General features: G+C 38.7%; 1 protein-coding gene across 7 annotated transcripts in view; it reads right to left on the bottom strand.

Moving 5' to 3' along the window:
- Positions 1–16,635, bottom strand: part of SDCCAG8 (SHH signaling and ciliogenesis regulator SDCCAG8) — a 154,924-nt gene that overhangs the window by 47,292 nt on the left and 90,997 nt on the right. For 5 of the 7 annotated variants that reach the window (XM_077813469.1, XM_077813472.1, XM_077813471.1 and 2 more), the window contains 2 exons: positions 15,859–15,967; positions 8,738–8,869 (listed from right to left, as the gene is read on the bottom strand). The exons of 1 other annotated variant lie outside the window; for it this stretch is intronic. In XM_077813469.1, the coding sequence (XP_077669595.1) occupies positions 8,738–8,869; positions 15,859–15,967 (241 nt within the window). The remainder of the gene's footprint in view (positions 1–8,737; positions 8,870–15,858; positions 15,968–16,635) is intronic. One more of the 7 variants, XM_077813473.1, reaches the window with a different exon arrangement.

Here is a 16,635-nt window from a genome sequence, read left to right as displayed (position 1 = left end):
GTATACATGCCCACACATAATATATAAATTATTTTGAGTATTTATATTACATATAAAAATATAATACACAGATTGCACAACGTTGGAGTGTAATATCCTGTTCAGCAGGTACAAATGTGAACAAACTACTATTTGACTGGTACATTCCTCCTAGCAGAGGATATTTCAAGCAACCAGAAAATAATAAAAGATGATATACCAAAACATGCAAGTCAAACCTCATCACAATAGACTAGCCTTTTATGAGATTCTAAACAACTGGAGGAAATTATAATAAAGTATTGACTATTTTGCCAGCAAAAATGCTCTGATTTTCAGACCATTATTGTACAGAACATCCATATCCCCATTTACAGTATTCTAAACAATCCTTGAAAAACAGTATTTACAAGCCTACAAATCAATAATTTATTGATAATATAAAATAACTTCAAGGATCCATATGCACTTTATAAACTGTGGCCCATATACTCCATCTCACTGCCTAGTTCAGGAAAAAGAACTATGGATTAGGGCCTGACAGGCTCATGCAAAGAAAGGAAGTGGTTAAGAGAGGTGCTCTCGCACTACATGTAGACATCTTTCCTCATTTGCTGTAACTCCACACACCATCTAGGCTCTAAGAAGTGCGCGGGCTAAGGTTTGGAAGAAGAGTTAGCTACTCTAAGTAACATGCTTCCTTTTTCAGCCTATGGCCATTCCAATGGAGAAAGGTCAGAGAGTTGATGCTGCCTAAAGAGATGAACTATGTTCAAACCCTTACATTAACCAAAATCACTCTAATGGTTAGGAAGGGGAATGTATTTAGAAAAGTCAAGTGATAAGTAACAAGTGCTGAATACACCAGACTAGATCAAAATCAATTAAAGCTTAAGAGAGCTGATGAAATCCTTGCCTATGATAATATGGTTGCGAATTAATTACAAATTAATTAGTTCAATCATTAATACACCTAAAGCAAGTCTCCCTCAACTCCCCCCTTGCCACCAACTAGTACAGGTCCCGTCACTGCAACAGAGAGAACTGTGTGCAGAGCACTTTAACATTGGTACTGAAAATGCAGACAGTACAGACCATGAGCCAACATTTCAGGTGAACCTAAAAATGGCAACCAGATTTAATATCATCTAGAATTTTTAAATTAAATTTATTTTTGGGAGAAAGGAAGGTGGTAGTGGTTTGTTTTAGGTTTTATTTTTGCTGTATTTGTTATTATATTTCTTTGCTGGTTGCCTCCATTTATAACTGGCCTTGTAATAATTTTTTTCCCTCTTAGCAAGAAAAAAAAATTACTTTTTACTATTAAGAGTCATTTTTTGCAGAATGGAAAAATGCAGACTTTAATGACAAAATTATATTTAAAAACTGAAATGATACTAACACGTTCTTTGCAGCAGCACAGTGTTCAAAGTGACATTTCTCCAAGATTCAGAATTGTAAAGTTGACCACACATCTCCAGTGACAGAGCAATGACACTGTCATCTTGATCAAATGCCACAATTTAGACAATGCTTCTCAGCTAATTTACTCACCCTCAAAAATCCATCTTAAAATTAAAAGCATGTGGGAGCTAGAAGACAATAAAGAACAAACTGATGTAAAAAGAAGGCAGGTAAAAGAAAGAAGGGAGGACAAGCCATGGAGAGCATCATGGGCTTCTATATAGTAACAAAAACCACAACAACTGTACAGCCCATCTCTCCTTCACTCCCACAAATTGCAAACTTCTCAGCTCAGTTCCATTTCAATAGCAGGTGTCAACTATCTATCATTCAGATGGACATCTCCTTTCTTTTAATGACATTTCACTGAGCAAACAAAACTGAAAGGGATGAATATTTACATTATATTCAAAGAAGTGACTCAAAAACAACTTTAATTATTGTAATTTAAATATGAAATAACCTTGTCCTTAAAAAAACACTCCATATCATCAGAACAGATGTTTATAAACAGCATATTTTCTATAGAGAAAGATAGAAATAATAGGGAAAGTGTTATCTTGTCTATTTTCATTGACAAACATTTCTAAGCTGCTACTTCAAAACAAGTTGACTGATCAATTAATAAGGTCTTACTCTAACTACTGTTTTATGGAACTAAAAAAGGAATATAAAATAGTTATTGCCCTGTCGTTTGTATCCCATAGCAAAAAACAAAGTGATGACAAACACGAGTACCCTTTTTTCTCACTATAAATACCATATTTCATTACAATATAAATGCAAAAATGTATTTGTAGAACATCTCTCATCTGTGACAACAAATTATTGATTCACTCAGTATTTGTGAAATATCATAAGACATCTGGTGAAAGATCGGAGGAGCAAAGAAGAGAAAATGTGGTACTAATATCTAAAGAAGTAAAGGATGATGACCATTGCAGTTACCATCCAGCAGGTTTAACTATTATATAGAAGACGACAACTCTATAAACAATCGAGAGAGCAACAGAATTATGAACAATACGTAGTGTTTATGAAGAACACCGACTTCTGGTTTTGACAGAATTACAAAATTAGTGTATCAAGGGACTGAAATACAGATAGTGTGTTTCAATTTTATAAAACATTTGACTCATGGAAAGTTAAAATCAATTGAATCAATTTTGAGAGTGATAAAAATATTCTCACATGGACTGAAAGCTGGCTGAAGAACCAAACAAGAAGATCAATAAATGAAAAATAAACTGGACTATATTCAATAAAAGTGAGAAACCTGGAAAACAGTAATGCCTAAAGAGACCTTGGGGTAACAGCACATATAGCAAATTAGAAGCTATATGTGTGATACAGTAGCAAAAAGTGTTATCTGTGGTTGCATACAAAGAAGAAATGCATCACTGTGCAGAGAGGTAATCATTCTCTATACCACTTTCATGAAAGCACTAGTATTTGAGACAGAAAACTGAACAATGCAGCAAACTCCATTACTGCTAAGTAAAAAAAAAAAAAGACTAGCCTGGGTAAGGCAGCAACAGGCTGCAGAGGTCTAGAATAGTAGACTAAAAACCTCACTATTTTTTGATTTAGGAAAAACATCAAATGCATAGGCTAGAAAACAGTGGCTTTTTATGACTTTCTACTGTACTTAGTGTACACGAACAATTCATAGTCAAGTTCATGACCCTTGGGAACAAACTTAATACATTAGCTCAGCTGATATTAAAATCTACAACTGTTCTTCATTGTGGAAGTTGTAAAACAGCTTTACTGTGATTTTTAAGCTGTTTCTGATAACATTCCATTCGCTACCTGATGTTTAAATAAATACAGAATTAGATCAACTATAAAACCAAAGCATTCATCGCTTTCCCCTTTAATATACTGGTAAAATCTCTTGACTATGGCTCAGTTAGATGATAATCTATGCCACATTTATAAATTATAAAATATTAAATTTAGGAAAACACAGTTACTGCACTGGTTTTAGTGCTCTCCATCATTAAAAGCAGTAGCAGAAGGTAAGGCACTGCCTGCAGCATGACCACGTTCCTCTCAGACCAATTTTCTGTTCTGTATTAATGCTTTGATTCATTTCTAGTGCATAAAATTGCTGTGATGGTATAGAAAACGATGAACAACTTCTTCATGATCTCTGTTTCATTCTAATGCATATTAAATGTCGCCTTAACAGCTGACAAAAGACAGATCTGAAATTCAAGCTAGTAGTAATAATGAAGCAGAGTGGCCTGGGTACTAAGCTAGAAAAAAGGAAAAATACAGATCTTTTCAATGGGCCCCTCTTTATGCAAGATGACAGGACTCCTCTCACAACATACCAGTTTGTTATGGTGTTGAGTTGGGGACTGATTAGGTTGGGGCTTCCAGCCCAGGAATTTGGTTCCCACTCATTCAGGATTTGGACTACAACAGCAGCGGCACAGCTGGGTATGGGGGGTAGGGTAATTCAGGCATTGGCATTCAGAAGCATACAGAATGTACATGACACCCCCAGGTAGGGAATTTTTCGTTGTTCATTTTTCATTGTTTTCATTCCAGATGCAGGAAGACAGGCCATGCCGACAGTGGCACAGATCTATGGGCACAGCATTGTTTATGGGTGGGCATCCAGGCTGTCTGAGTGTTCGCAGCTAGGGCTTAGTGATGAAGCAGTCCTGAGCTAGCACAGAAGGAGGGGCATATTATGGGACCAGCTGATACTACTTCTGTATACATGCCATTTCTGTGGCACATGCCACTTCTGTATACAGGCGGCTTATCAGTGGGCACCAGATATAATTGTGGTGCAATGTGGAGGAAATGATTTAGGAATGTGTAAAGGGATAGCCTGAATGCTTAGAGTTAAGAGGGACTTGGGGCTGACCCTGGAACTTTTTCTAGGTGTAAAAATGTTATGATAGGACATGCACATGCAGGGTGTTGCAGGGAACAGTGAAGCACTTCCTATGCCCTGGGGTCAACAAGGCTAGGAAGTATGTGAATTGGGAGGTGGCCAAATTCATGGGGATCGGGGAGGGGGAGAGGGGATGTCAGTAATTTTGCATCCTGACATAGCAGCCTAATCAAACCGTATGTAGTATCTCCTGTCCTTATTCCAGTATGATGAGACAATACATATGTTTTCTAAAAGCAGAGGTGAGGCTGGAATTCCTGTAGTAGCATGGATTACACTGTGAATGTGTGCTCCATAAACAGAGCATTTCAGATGCTGTTATACTAGCAGCCAATTTATAACTTGTAAGGCCTTCACTTTTACTTATCCCACATCAGCTACCTAAACCAATATTTTATAGATGAAAATCCATTTTACCCAACATAACAGTTTTCAACTTTCAATAATAAAAAAGCCAGCTTTTTTTTCGTACTTATACTTACTGTGGTCGTGCCCAAAGGCTCAATTGAGATTAGAGTTTCATTGTGCTAGGCACTGTACAAATACATACGCTGACATGCTCCCCACTCCCCAAGGCTGGAATCTAATATAAAACAACTAATGCAAGGAACCAAGGGAGCGTGTCATGGAGAGGGAGGATGAGGGTAGCAATGAAATCATCCGGTTTCACAGACTAAATGCACCATCTGAGATTTCAGAATCTCTTTTTTTTCCTTTGAAGTTTAACTGTGGGGGCAGAAGTGAGGTGAAATGGCAGGAGCAGGATGAGTTACTGGGAGGAAGCAAGCAACAAAGAAGGAAAAGGAAGAATGGAGGGAAGGGGGACAGAGACCGGCAGCAGAGGAACTCTGTTAGACAGCGGTAGGAGGGGGAAGGGGCAAACAATCACCAGACAGAACACCCTGTGTAACACATAGGCCTTGATACTCTGGTCATCTAAACTCTCTTGATATGGAGCGGGGGGTCGTAGAGAGCTGGTTGCAGCTCGCTCCCCGATTCAGGGCTGTCCAGTTCTAGCATAACGTAGAGCTCCCTCCTGTGCAGCCCTAACTTACACTACTGGCTTGAAGTCCCTCCAGAGTGGAGGATTTGGTGCACCAGAGCTATACTCTGCTCTGCCCCTTTCCTCATCGTCCTGCCCAAACTCCCTCCCAGCATCCCTTCCTTCCTATTACACTGAGAACCCAGGGTGGAAGGAGCATGAGGAGGCTGGTGATGGAATCGTTGGCTGATCTCCTCCATGCAGGCAAAATTCTGCCCCAGCTGTTTTTGGCCAGTTTATGGCCATTAAATGCTGCCTGCACAGCACAGAGTGGACTGGAGTCTCTGGCATATAGAATGGTGCTATCACCGATGTCCAGGAAGAGTTTCATACCAGCCCCACTGCAGCTGCTCCCACTCCCATGTTGCTGGGGAAGTCCCTACTACCCTTGAAGGCTGGCTATACCCTCAAAAGCTTCTGCCCTTCCTCATTCTCAGCCCACATGACTAAGGGATGGGGGTGCACTACTTGAGTGGGGAGATGCCTCCATAAGAGTAACTCAAATAATATCAAATAATTGGCACTTCCAAGCTATTGGTCAAAATCGAACAGCTTCTACTTTAATAATACTCTTAATACTTAGATTTCCAGTGACAGGTTTTTGTTTATATTAAACACAAATAACTAGATGTGTTAAGAAAATAGTACTGAAAAATATAGCATATTAAATAAGGGCACAAAAGAAAGACATATTAGTCCTAAGTGGTGCACAGGATCTGTTGCAAGATGTGAATATAGCTGAACCGCTTTGTAATAGTGACCATTATATAACTAAATTTAACATTCTTGTGGAGGAGGAAATACCAAAGAAACCAACCACAGTAGCATTTAACTTCAAAAAGGGGAACTACACAAAAATGAGGAGGCTAGTTAAATGAAAATTAAAAGATAAAGTCACAAGAGTGAAATGCCTGCAAGATGCATGGGAACTTTTAAAAAACACCATAAGGCTCAAACAGGACCAAAAAAATGCCACCAGGACTAAACAACACAGTAAAAGAAGCAGTTAAAGACATCTTTTAAATCCTACTGAGAAAACAGAAAGTAGCATAAACTCTGGCAAGTCAAGTGTAAAAGCATAATTAAACAGGACAAAAAAGAATTTGAAGAGCAACCAGGAAAAGACACAAAAACTAATAAAATTTTAAGATTGTCAGGCTTCCTGTTTCTGATGATCAGTCAGTGGGGCCACTGGATGATCGAGTTGCTAAAGGAGTACTCAAGGAAGACAAGGCTATTGCAGTGAAGCTAAATGAAATCTTTGCATCGATCTTCACTGCAAAATTATGAGGAAGACTCCCACAGCTGAGCTATTCTTTTAGGTGACAAATCTGAGCAACTGTCCCAGATTGAGGTGTTAATAGAGGTGATTTGGGAACAAATTGATAAATTAAAGAATAATAAATCACCACAACCAGATGGTATTCACCCAAAAGTTCTGAAAGAACTCAAATATGAAATTGCAGACTGTGGTATGTAAACTATTGCTTAAATCAGCCTTTACATCAGATGACTGGAGAATAGGTAATGTAACACCAATTTTTAAAAAAGGTTCCAGAGGCGATTCTAGCAATTACTTGCTGGTAAGCTTAACTTCAGGCAAACTGGTTGAAACTACAGCAAAGAACAGAATTACCAGACACACAGATGAATGTGATATGCTGGGGAGAGTCAACATAGCTTTTGTAAAGGGAAATCATGCCTCAACAATGCACTATCGTTCTTGGCACGGGGGGTAGGGTGGGGTGTGTGTCAAAAACACGTGCACAAGGTTGATCTGGTGGTTCAAGTGTACTTGGACTTTCAGAAAGCCTTTGATAAAGTCCCTCACCAAATCCTCTTAATCAAAGTGTGCAGTCATGGGATAAAAGGGAAGGCCCTCTCATAGATCAGTAACTGGTTAAAAGTCAGGAAACAAAGGGTAGTAACAAAACAGTCAGTTTTCACAATGGAGAGATATAAATAGCAGACTGCCCACAAGGATCAGTACTGGGACCAGTGCTGTTCAACATATTCATAAATGATCTGGAAAAAAGGGTAAAGAGCGATGTGTCAAAGTCTGCAGATGATACAAAATTACTGAAGATACATAAATCCAAAGCGGACTACAAAGGGATCTAACAAAACTGTGTGACGAGGTACCAAAATGGCAGATGAAATTAAATGTTGACAAATGCAAAGTAATGCATGCTAGATAACCATATCCCAACTATACATAAAAAATTATGAGGTCTAAGTCAGCTATTACCACTCAAGAAAGATCTTGGAGTCATTGTGGATAGTTTTCTGAAAACACCTACTCAAGGCACAGTAGCAGTCAAAAAAGCTAACAGAACGTTAGCAACCATAAGGAAAAGGATAGGTAAGACAGAAAATATAATGCCACTACATAGATGAATGGTTCATCCACACCTTAAATACCATGTGCAGTTCTGGTCGCCCCATCTCAGCAAAGATATAATAGAATTAAAAAAGTACAGAGAAGGGCAACAAAAAAGATTACCGGTATGGAACAGCTTCCATATGAGGAGAGGTTAAAAAGACTGGTACTCTTCAACTTAGACAAGACATGACTTGGGGGAGAAGGGGAAATATGACAGAGGTCTATAAATTTATGAATGGTGTAGAGAAATTGAATACGGAAATATTATTTACCTCTTCACATAACACCAGAACTAGGGGTCACACAATGAAATTAATAGGCACCAGGTTTAAAACAAACATAAGGAAGTACTTCACACCATGCACAGTCAACCTGTGGAACTCATTGCCAGGGGATGTTGTGAAGGCCAAAAGTATAATTGGTTCAAATAAGCATTAGATAAGTTCATGGAGAATAGGTCCATCAATGGCTATTAGCCAAGATGATCAGGGATGCAACCCCATGCTTTGGGTGTTCCTAAACCTCTGACTGCTAAAAGCTGGAACTGGACAACAGGAGATGGATCACTTGATAAATTGCCCTGTTCTGTTTGTTCCCTCTGAAGCATCTGGCACTGGCCAACACTGAAAGATGGGATATTGTGCTAGATGGACCACTGGTGTGACCCAGTATGACTGTTCTTATGACAATTCATCTGAGAGAGCCCAAACAGCAGAAACAGCATACAACACATATGCTAAATCAATTTAGGTCTACATTCTTCAGAGTACTGTGGAAACTGAACATGCTTTCCTGCTATTTATCCAAAACAGCACAAGCAAAAAGAACAAACAAAGGATGGTCTGAGGTTTTGGTCATTTTCATAAAATAAAAACTAAGGTTTTTTTCTTGTTTATACAACACAACAGGTATTGCATAGTATACCACATATGGACTGATTAATAGAACTTCCTACCTCAGCTTCATTCTCTCATGCATTCTCCCATGCTGGATACACTGTTCTTCCAATTCATCATTTCTTTTCTGCATCTTCTCCAGTCTGTCATGAACATACTCATTTTCCTGACTAAGCTGGCTGACTTCAGACCTAAAGTAGTAAAAACACAGTGGTGACGGATGTTGTCAGATTTCATCCTATAGTGGGCCATCACTATGTAGTCTCAACCTTTATAAGACTTCTGTACATGTATGTGTAAATAGGCTCTTATTAGAACCTACAGAAACAAACATTTTACCTAGTAAGCCACATCCTAGCATCTGGAGACATGACACTCTGGTATGCCACTTTTTGGTAACCCAGTTATAATAAGAGCGGCCTCTCACTTATAGATATGTAAAAACCCACTTATGCAAGATCACAATTCCCCTTGCTTGGTGTGGACAATCAGACTAAGGAGTGATTTTAAAGACAATTGGCCATTTTTGGTGTCAAATGAGGTCAATGGAGTTGTATCAGATTTACAATAGATCAGGACCTGAAAGCAAATAGGCGATGGAATGCCTAGTTTGACAATCCTGACAGGGTTTAAGCAGAACAGAGGTCTTTGAGCAGTTCATTAGTTATGGAGTGGAATGAGGACTGGGGTGGCTTTGTGCATACCTACCAGCAGAAACTCGGATGCGTTGGGGACATTAGGTGCTTCCGGGGTTAAGTGGCAGCTAAGCAATTTTGTGAATGTCAGTGGGACATAAATATTGGACATACGCACATAAGTCCTTCTGTGAATCTAGTCCTCTGTGTCCATGTGCTAGATACAGTACAGAACTGGAAACCAGGCACTCTTCAGTTCTAATCCTGGCTCTGACACAGACTCCTTCAGCAGCTTTGGACAAATCATTTATTTGAATTTCCTAATATATAAAAGGGAGTAACGGTCAAGGAAGACTCCCCAACTGTGGGGGCACTAGGACCAAGGTGGTGTCTCCCCTTCCCACCATCATGTGGGCTTGGGAGAAGACTGCAGAGAGGAGCCAGACAGAAACTCCAGCCTGCAGGGACGGAAGAAGCCAAAGTGGGATCCTTTAGCCATTCAGAGAACTTTCTACAGTTTTGACTGGACTTTCTCTGCCCTGTGCTGATTGGTTGCTCCAACCTTCTCCTTCCATTTCCCCTTTCTCCAGTGTCTCTTCATCTTAGCGTCACTCCTCTTCTCCCCTTCCCTGTCCCCCTCATTGCTTCTCCCTTCAACATCCCCTCTCCCTTTCCTTTAGCTTATCATTCCTAACTAAACCCACCAAACATAAAATAAATAAAATATAATGGAAATAATGTGATGTTTGTTGCCATCAACTGTTTACTCTGATTGTAACCTCTTAGGGGACGGGACTGTCTTTTTGTTCTGTGTTTGTGCAGCTCCTTACACTCATAAACATAAAATAAATAAAATATAATGGAAATAATGTGATGTTTGTTGCCATCAACTGTTTACTCTGATTGTAACCTCTTAGGGGACGGGACTGTCTTTTTGTTCTGTGTTTGCGCAGCTCCTAGCACAATGGGTCCAGTGCATGACTTGAGGTCTCATAGGTGCTACAGAAATACAAATAAATATCAGCAACCCACCTCACAGGGTTTTTCAGATTAATTACTGAATGGTTTATAAAACACGTTGAGACCTATGAGTAAAAGGTACTATTATAAGAGCAAAGTATTAATTTTATTAATAAGCCAAAACTGCTATGTTGAGCTTCAGAGTATATTTATCAGAAGATGAATAGCAAGGATCACGTTTTATTCATTGTACATGACAGTAATTTCATCTTTCAACATCTCAGTTTACCCATGTGTAAAATGGGGATAATACAACTTAGTACCTCACAGGGCACTGTAAGACTTAATAGATGAAGATATATTAAGTGTCTTGAGTCATTTTGACAGAAAAGTCATTAAGAGCAAATTATCATCATCACATATCCATAGCATACCATTACTATTGTAACTAGTGAAACTAAATATAAGTTATGAATATATCCTAGTGCAGTGGTTCTGAATGAGAGGTATGCGTGCCCATGGGGGTACTCAGAGGTCTTCCAGGGGGTACATCAACTCATCTAGATATTTGCCTAGTTTTACAACAAGCTACCTAAAAAACCATTAGCAAAGTCAGTACAAACTGAAATTTCACAGGCAATGACTTGTTTATACTGCTCTATATATTATACACTGAAATGTAAGTACAATATTAATATTCTAATTGATTTATTTTACAATTATATGGTAAAAATGAGAAACTAAGCAATTTTTCAGTAATAGTGTGCTGTGACACTTGTATTTTTAGGTCTTATTTTGTAAGCAAGTAGTTTTTCTGTGAGCTAAAACTTGGGGTACGCAAGACAAATCAGACTCCTGAAAGGGGTACAATCGTCTGGAAAAATTGAGAAACATGTGCCTAATGGAATGACTGAATTCTAGGGGAGAAATTCTCTTCCAATTGTGATACCCAGGTGCTGCTCTGGTGGCATATAAGACATAAAAAGGCTGCAGTAGAATGGTGGAGAAAGCAGCATAGGGCCAGTGTAACTGGTTTGCCTCTGCTCTCCTCATAAACCCTCACGTGCTGGGTATGGAAGGGAAGTGTGTTGGAAGGATGAGGGGCAACACTATAGCACATAGCACTGTGGGGATTCTGGGTTATGATACAGCCCTCAGGAAGCCGCTGTTAAGTCTGAGCAGCTCATAGCTACTCTAATTTACATCACTGGCTACACCAGCCCCTGCAGAAGCCCAGAACTTGGACAGCAGAAAGATGGCTTATAATACACCACTTTGCAGTGCTGCCAACTCCCACAATTTTATCTCAAGTCTCTAGATATTTGGTGTTTTTCCTAGAGCGCCAAGATTTGTGTGATTATGTAAGAATCTCAGCCTTCATTTAAAACAAAGGCTAATTTCTATCCCGAACTGCTGTGAAAGTTTTGAAAACATAACCTAAGGGCACCCTCAAATTAAAAGTCCAGGAGGCAAATAAATATTCAATTTTTTTTTAAACATAATTTTTAAGTCACTCCATTTTTGGAGGTCTGATTCATGATTTTCTTTTAAACACTTGGATTCAGTAAAAGTTCTTTTCCCCTACTTCCTTCTACACTGTGTCTTTTGCACTGTACTTCTTACAGCCACAGTACAGAATCAGAGCTTAGCTGTTTTATTCAACAATGTCTATTCTTACTCCTCAGAAAACCAGTCAATTTTATAGTATTACAATGACAAGTGCTATAAAGTAACATTTTTATTGACATAATTGGGATTGGGATAATTCTTCTTTAAGCGGATAGCATATCATCTTAATGATTTGGTTTTGAACACAGATTTCACATCCTGGTACCACTAGCTTGGGCAAGCTACTGCTGGTGTTGAGTGTAATGAGTGCAGTCTCTAAACAGAACATCAACCAAACATGCAGAAAAATAGTTCAATCGGGTGTACGTTCTTTACTTCAATTAAACTCACACAGTTGGACACCTACTGTTGCCAAACCAGTAATATAATTTATACATTATAGTCCAAACAGTAAAACTACACTAAAAGTCATTTAACAATATTTATAACACCATAAAATACAGTGTTAAAATATATGAACTGCAATATGTACCAAAATTGTAAAATTTGTTTCTCATCATCAGTGATTAAAACCAGGATCATTGCTCTAGCTTCAATACTCACAACCCTGGTGACAGATTAGAATTCAAATCTTAATGATCAATTTACAATTAACAAGATAGAAGTGAAACAAATTAAACCAACCATTATATATAACGAGACCCAATGGACTCCCATTGTTCCCCTTAATTACAAAACGCAAATCACAAATACACAATGGGCAGTGTTAAGCATCAATCCACAAGTCTAGGAACTCAGACAGTAACAATCAGAAAAAATGAACCAAATAACACAAAAAACCTTCCAAAGGACTACATTTTGATTTTTTTACACTTGCATGTGTATACTGTACCTTAATATACACTATCTTCTATGCAGCCTGAGGGGTGTATAATCTGTTCAGTATTCTGTCCTGAGATCTATCTAGCCCTAGGTAGGGGTTAGCTCACAATAAAAGGTTTTACCTAACAAAAAACATATTACAGTAATCATACAGGAACCATGTATGAAGTATAGTGAGGTAGGTACATAGCTGGAGGTAACATTTCATATAAATGCATTTGTAAAGCTTAAACTTAGTCTGCTTCTTCTAAATGTGCAAACATCTTATATAAGTCTATACTTCTATTGGATCTCTTATTGCAAAAGCTTAAGTGTTTTTACACACATTAATTAATATAGCATCATAGGACTCGTGTTAAGTATTATCCACATTTTACCAATGGGGAAACTGAGTCACGGAGGTTCCCAAGTAGCATGGCAAACAACATATCTAGGAAGAGAAATCATATGTTTTGATCCCAGACCTCTGCTCTAATCACTAGACTAGTCACTCTAATGTGCTGTGTAGAATCCAGGATTTTGGCAGTAACTGAAGCCTATGGTTTGGCCACTATTCCAGAATGCAGCAAAAGTGTCTTCCATTCAGACAAATAGGGCACACTGAATAAACTATATGATCAGAATCTGTTTTGAATAATATATATAGGCACCATATTATGAAATCTGCAAGAGAGGATGGGAAAGCCAATGGCACACTGGGCACTCTACACATTACTTCCTCTGGTCATTCAAATCACAACTGCTAAAATCATCTTTCTTGTCTGCAATTCTAACCTCATCTCACCAAATCCCTCTACTAGCTTCCCATTTTCCACCATCTTTATTTCAATCTTCTTGTCCTTACCTTCAAGACCCTTGACAATTTTGCCTCTCCCAACTTATCCATTCTTGTTTCTGGATTGAAACAAACCGCCATTCCCTCCATTCCAATTATGTCAGCCTCAACCCACCTCATTAATGATCTGGAGGATGGCGTGGACTGCACCCTCAGCAAGTTTGCAGATGACACTAAACTGGGAGGAGTGGTAGATACACTGGATGGTAAAGATAGGATACAGAGGGACCTAGACAAATTAGAGGGTTGGGTCAAAAGAAAACTGATGAGGTTCAACAAGGACAAGTGCAGAGTCCTGCACTTAGGATGGAAGAAACCCATGCACTGCTACAGACTAGAGACCAAGTGGTTAGGCAGCAGTTCTGCAGAAAAGGACCTAGGGGTTACAATGGACAAGAAGCTGGATGAGAGTCAACAGTGCGCCCTTGTTGCCAAGAAGGCTAATGGCATTTTGGGCTGCATAAGTAGGAGCATTGCCAACAGATTAAGGGACATGATCATTCCCCTCTATTCCACATTGGTGAGGCCTCATCTGGAGTACTGTGTCCAGTTTTGGGTCCCACACTACAAGAAGGATGTGGAAAAATTGGAAAGAGTCCAGTGGAGGGCAACAAAAATTATTAGGGGGCTGGAGCACATGACTTATGAGGAGAGGCTGAGGGGACTGGGATTATTTAGGCTGCAGAAGAGAAGAATGAGGGGGGATTTGATAGCTGCTTTCAACTACCTGAAAGGGGGTTCCAAAAAGGATGGATCTAGACTGTTCTCAGTGGTAGCAGATGACAGAACAAGGAGTAATGGTTTCAAGTTGCAATGGGGGAGGTTTAGGTTGGATATTAAGAAAAACTTTTTCACTAGGAGGGTTGTGAAAAACTGGAATGGGTTATCTAGGGAGGCGGTGGAATCTCCTTCCTTAGATATTTTTAAGGTCAGGCTTGACAAAGCCCTGGTTGAGATGATTTAGTAGGGGACTGGTCCTGCTTTGAGCAGGGGGTTGGACTAAATGACCTCCTGAGGTCCCTTCCAACCCTGGTATTTTATGATTCTACGTTATGTGAACAGGTGGAATAATTCCTATTTCAATTATTTTAAATTATTACTTTGCCTGCAGCCAATTATGGCTTCAAGCTTCACCAGCTCTCTGAATACTTCCTATTTTGTGAGTCTTCTTATGTTACTCTTACAATGCTGGACAATCTGAAAGGCAGATTGACTGGCAAAAGTGTTACTTGTTTACCTCCCGAGGAACCAGCATGACATTTGCAACAGCGGAGTCTCTTTTTAAACTGACCCATTTTACATTCCCTCCATTTTAATCCCTTCTCCAAATCCTTTGCTTACCAAATTCACTTTGGATGAAATTCACCCCATATGGAGAGTATGCATAAAGTCCACGCTCCACTCAATACTCACTTTGTCCTGCAAGTAAGATTTAATGGGGGATAGGCCTGTGAAGGCTCTCTGCAAAGAGGTGAGTTTCACTCTTTTGGAATACAAAATCAAATGGCTTATTTTATTTATATCACATATGAACACAGAATCTCAGTGCTAGAACCACAAAGTATCCCAATTCTTTGCAGAATAACCTTCTTCTAGCTTAAGGACATGTTATGAACAGGACATAACACTATACTGTATATGGATATAGTGCAACTCTAAACTCCTACTATTACTCAACTACTTTAGAGTCTAATTTTTCAGTTGTTCCACATGTAGAACCACCATTTACCTCAATGGTAATGCCACATGAATGGAGGCTATAGAATCAGACACTTACTGAGCAGCAATTTTCACAAGAGTTTGCGGAGAGGGAAGATGTGATGAAGATCCAGAACCACTAGCTAGTGTGTGCTACTGTAAACTAAATGACTTATTTAAAAAAATTTAAGTCATTTAACCCCAGATACTCAACAGAATTCAGCTTCTTCGTGTGACATGAAGATATTTAACTGAATATTTATTATTTTTAGCATAATTTCAAACAACATTAGAATTGTAGCAAATTGACTTTTAAATTTATTAATTTTTATTTGAAGAATACTAATCCTAAGAAGAGTATAATATGTGATTTCTCAGATCTGAATAGTCCAAGTAATTTAAATGGAAACACCATTTGAAAAGTGTAAAATTAGAAATACCCTGGGCAAAATCCCATCTTGGTTTCTCAAGTTGCAGATGTCATAACAGATTTGGAATAGGTGTGGATAACAGGTTTTAGAAGAAGAGAATAATAAATATAAATAAAAAAATACAGTAACTCACTTTTAAGTAGCAAGGCTAGTGTAAAAATGACACCTACCTGTTTTTTTCTGTTACATGTTCCAGCTTCCTTGCCAGCGTACAACATTCCTCCTTTAATTTTGCTATGAATGTATTCTGGGAGGTCAGCAAAGAATCCAGTTCATTCACTAGAAATTATATTTTTATATTTATAAAATTAAGACTTGATAGAAAGATTTAAAATATTTTCTTATTCACCCCGCCCCTACTTTTTTAAAAATATGGTTTAAATTCCAGGCATTTGAACATGGGATAATGATCTAATCACAATTTACCAAAGAATGGCTAAACTTAAGAATTTCTGAAAAATCTAAGCCACTTCTTCCCCCAGACACCCACAAACATTTATTTCAACCTTTCCAGCAACTCTTCATTAGGGCATAATCTTGCAAGGTGCAGAGTGCCTTCTACTTCTCTTGACATCATAAATGGAGTGTGAGCATCACCTAACACTACTAGGCCTTTGAACAGTTGTCCTTACTGCCTCTTTCTGGTAGGATGACCAAGAAGTCTCATTCACAACGGACATGCAGGTAACTCAACAAAGAGGGTATCTGAGGTGATAATGGACCAAAGCCTTTTGTGACAAACTACCATAAATGTCATATTCACTCTTATTGGTTTTTCTTAAATTTGAGAATGTTATGTTCATGAGGGGCATCAGATTGGCAAACACTAGGCTTTGAAGTCCATATACCCAGCAGGTACAGGATCAGGAGCAGTGGTGAGCTGGATCCGGTTCGCTGGAACTGGTTGTTAAATTTAGAAGCCCTTTTAGAACCAGTTGTCCCGTGAC

This window comes from Eretmochelys imbricata, chromosome 3 (assembly GCF_965152235.1).
Source record: "Eretmochelys imbricata isolate rEreImb1 chromosome 3, rEreImb1.hap1, whole genome shotgun sequence".
Lineage (NCBI taxonomy): Eukaryota > Metazoa > Chordata > Testudines > Cheloniidae > Eretmochelys > Eretmochelys imbricata.
The sequence above is the reverse complement of the archived record's forward strand: the minus strand, read 5'-3'. Positions and strand labels throughout refer to the sequence as shown.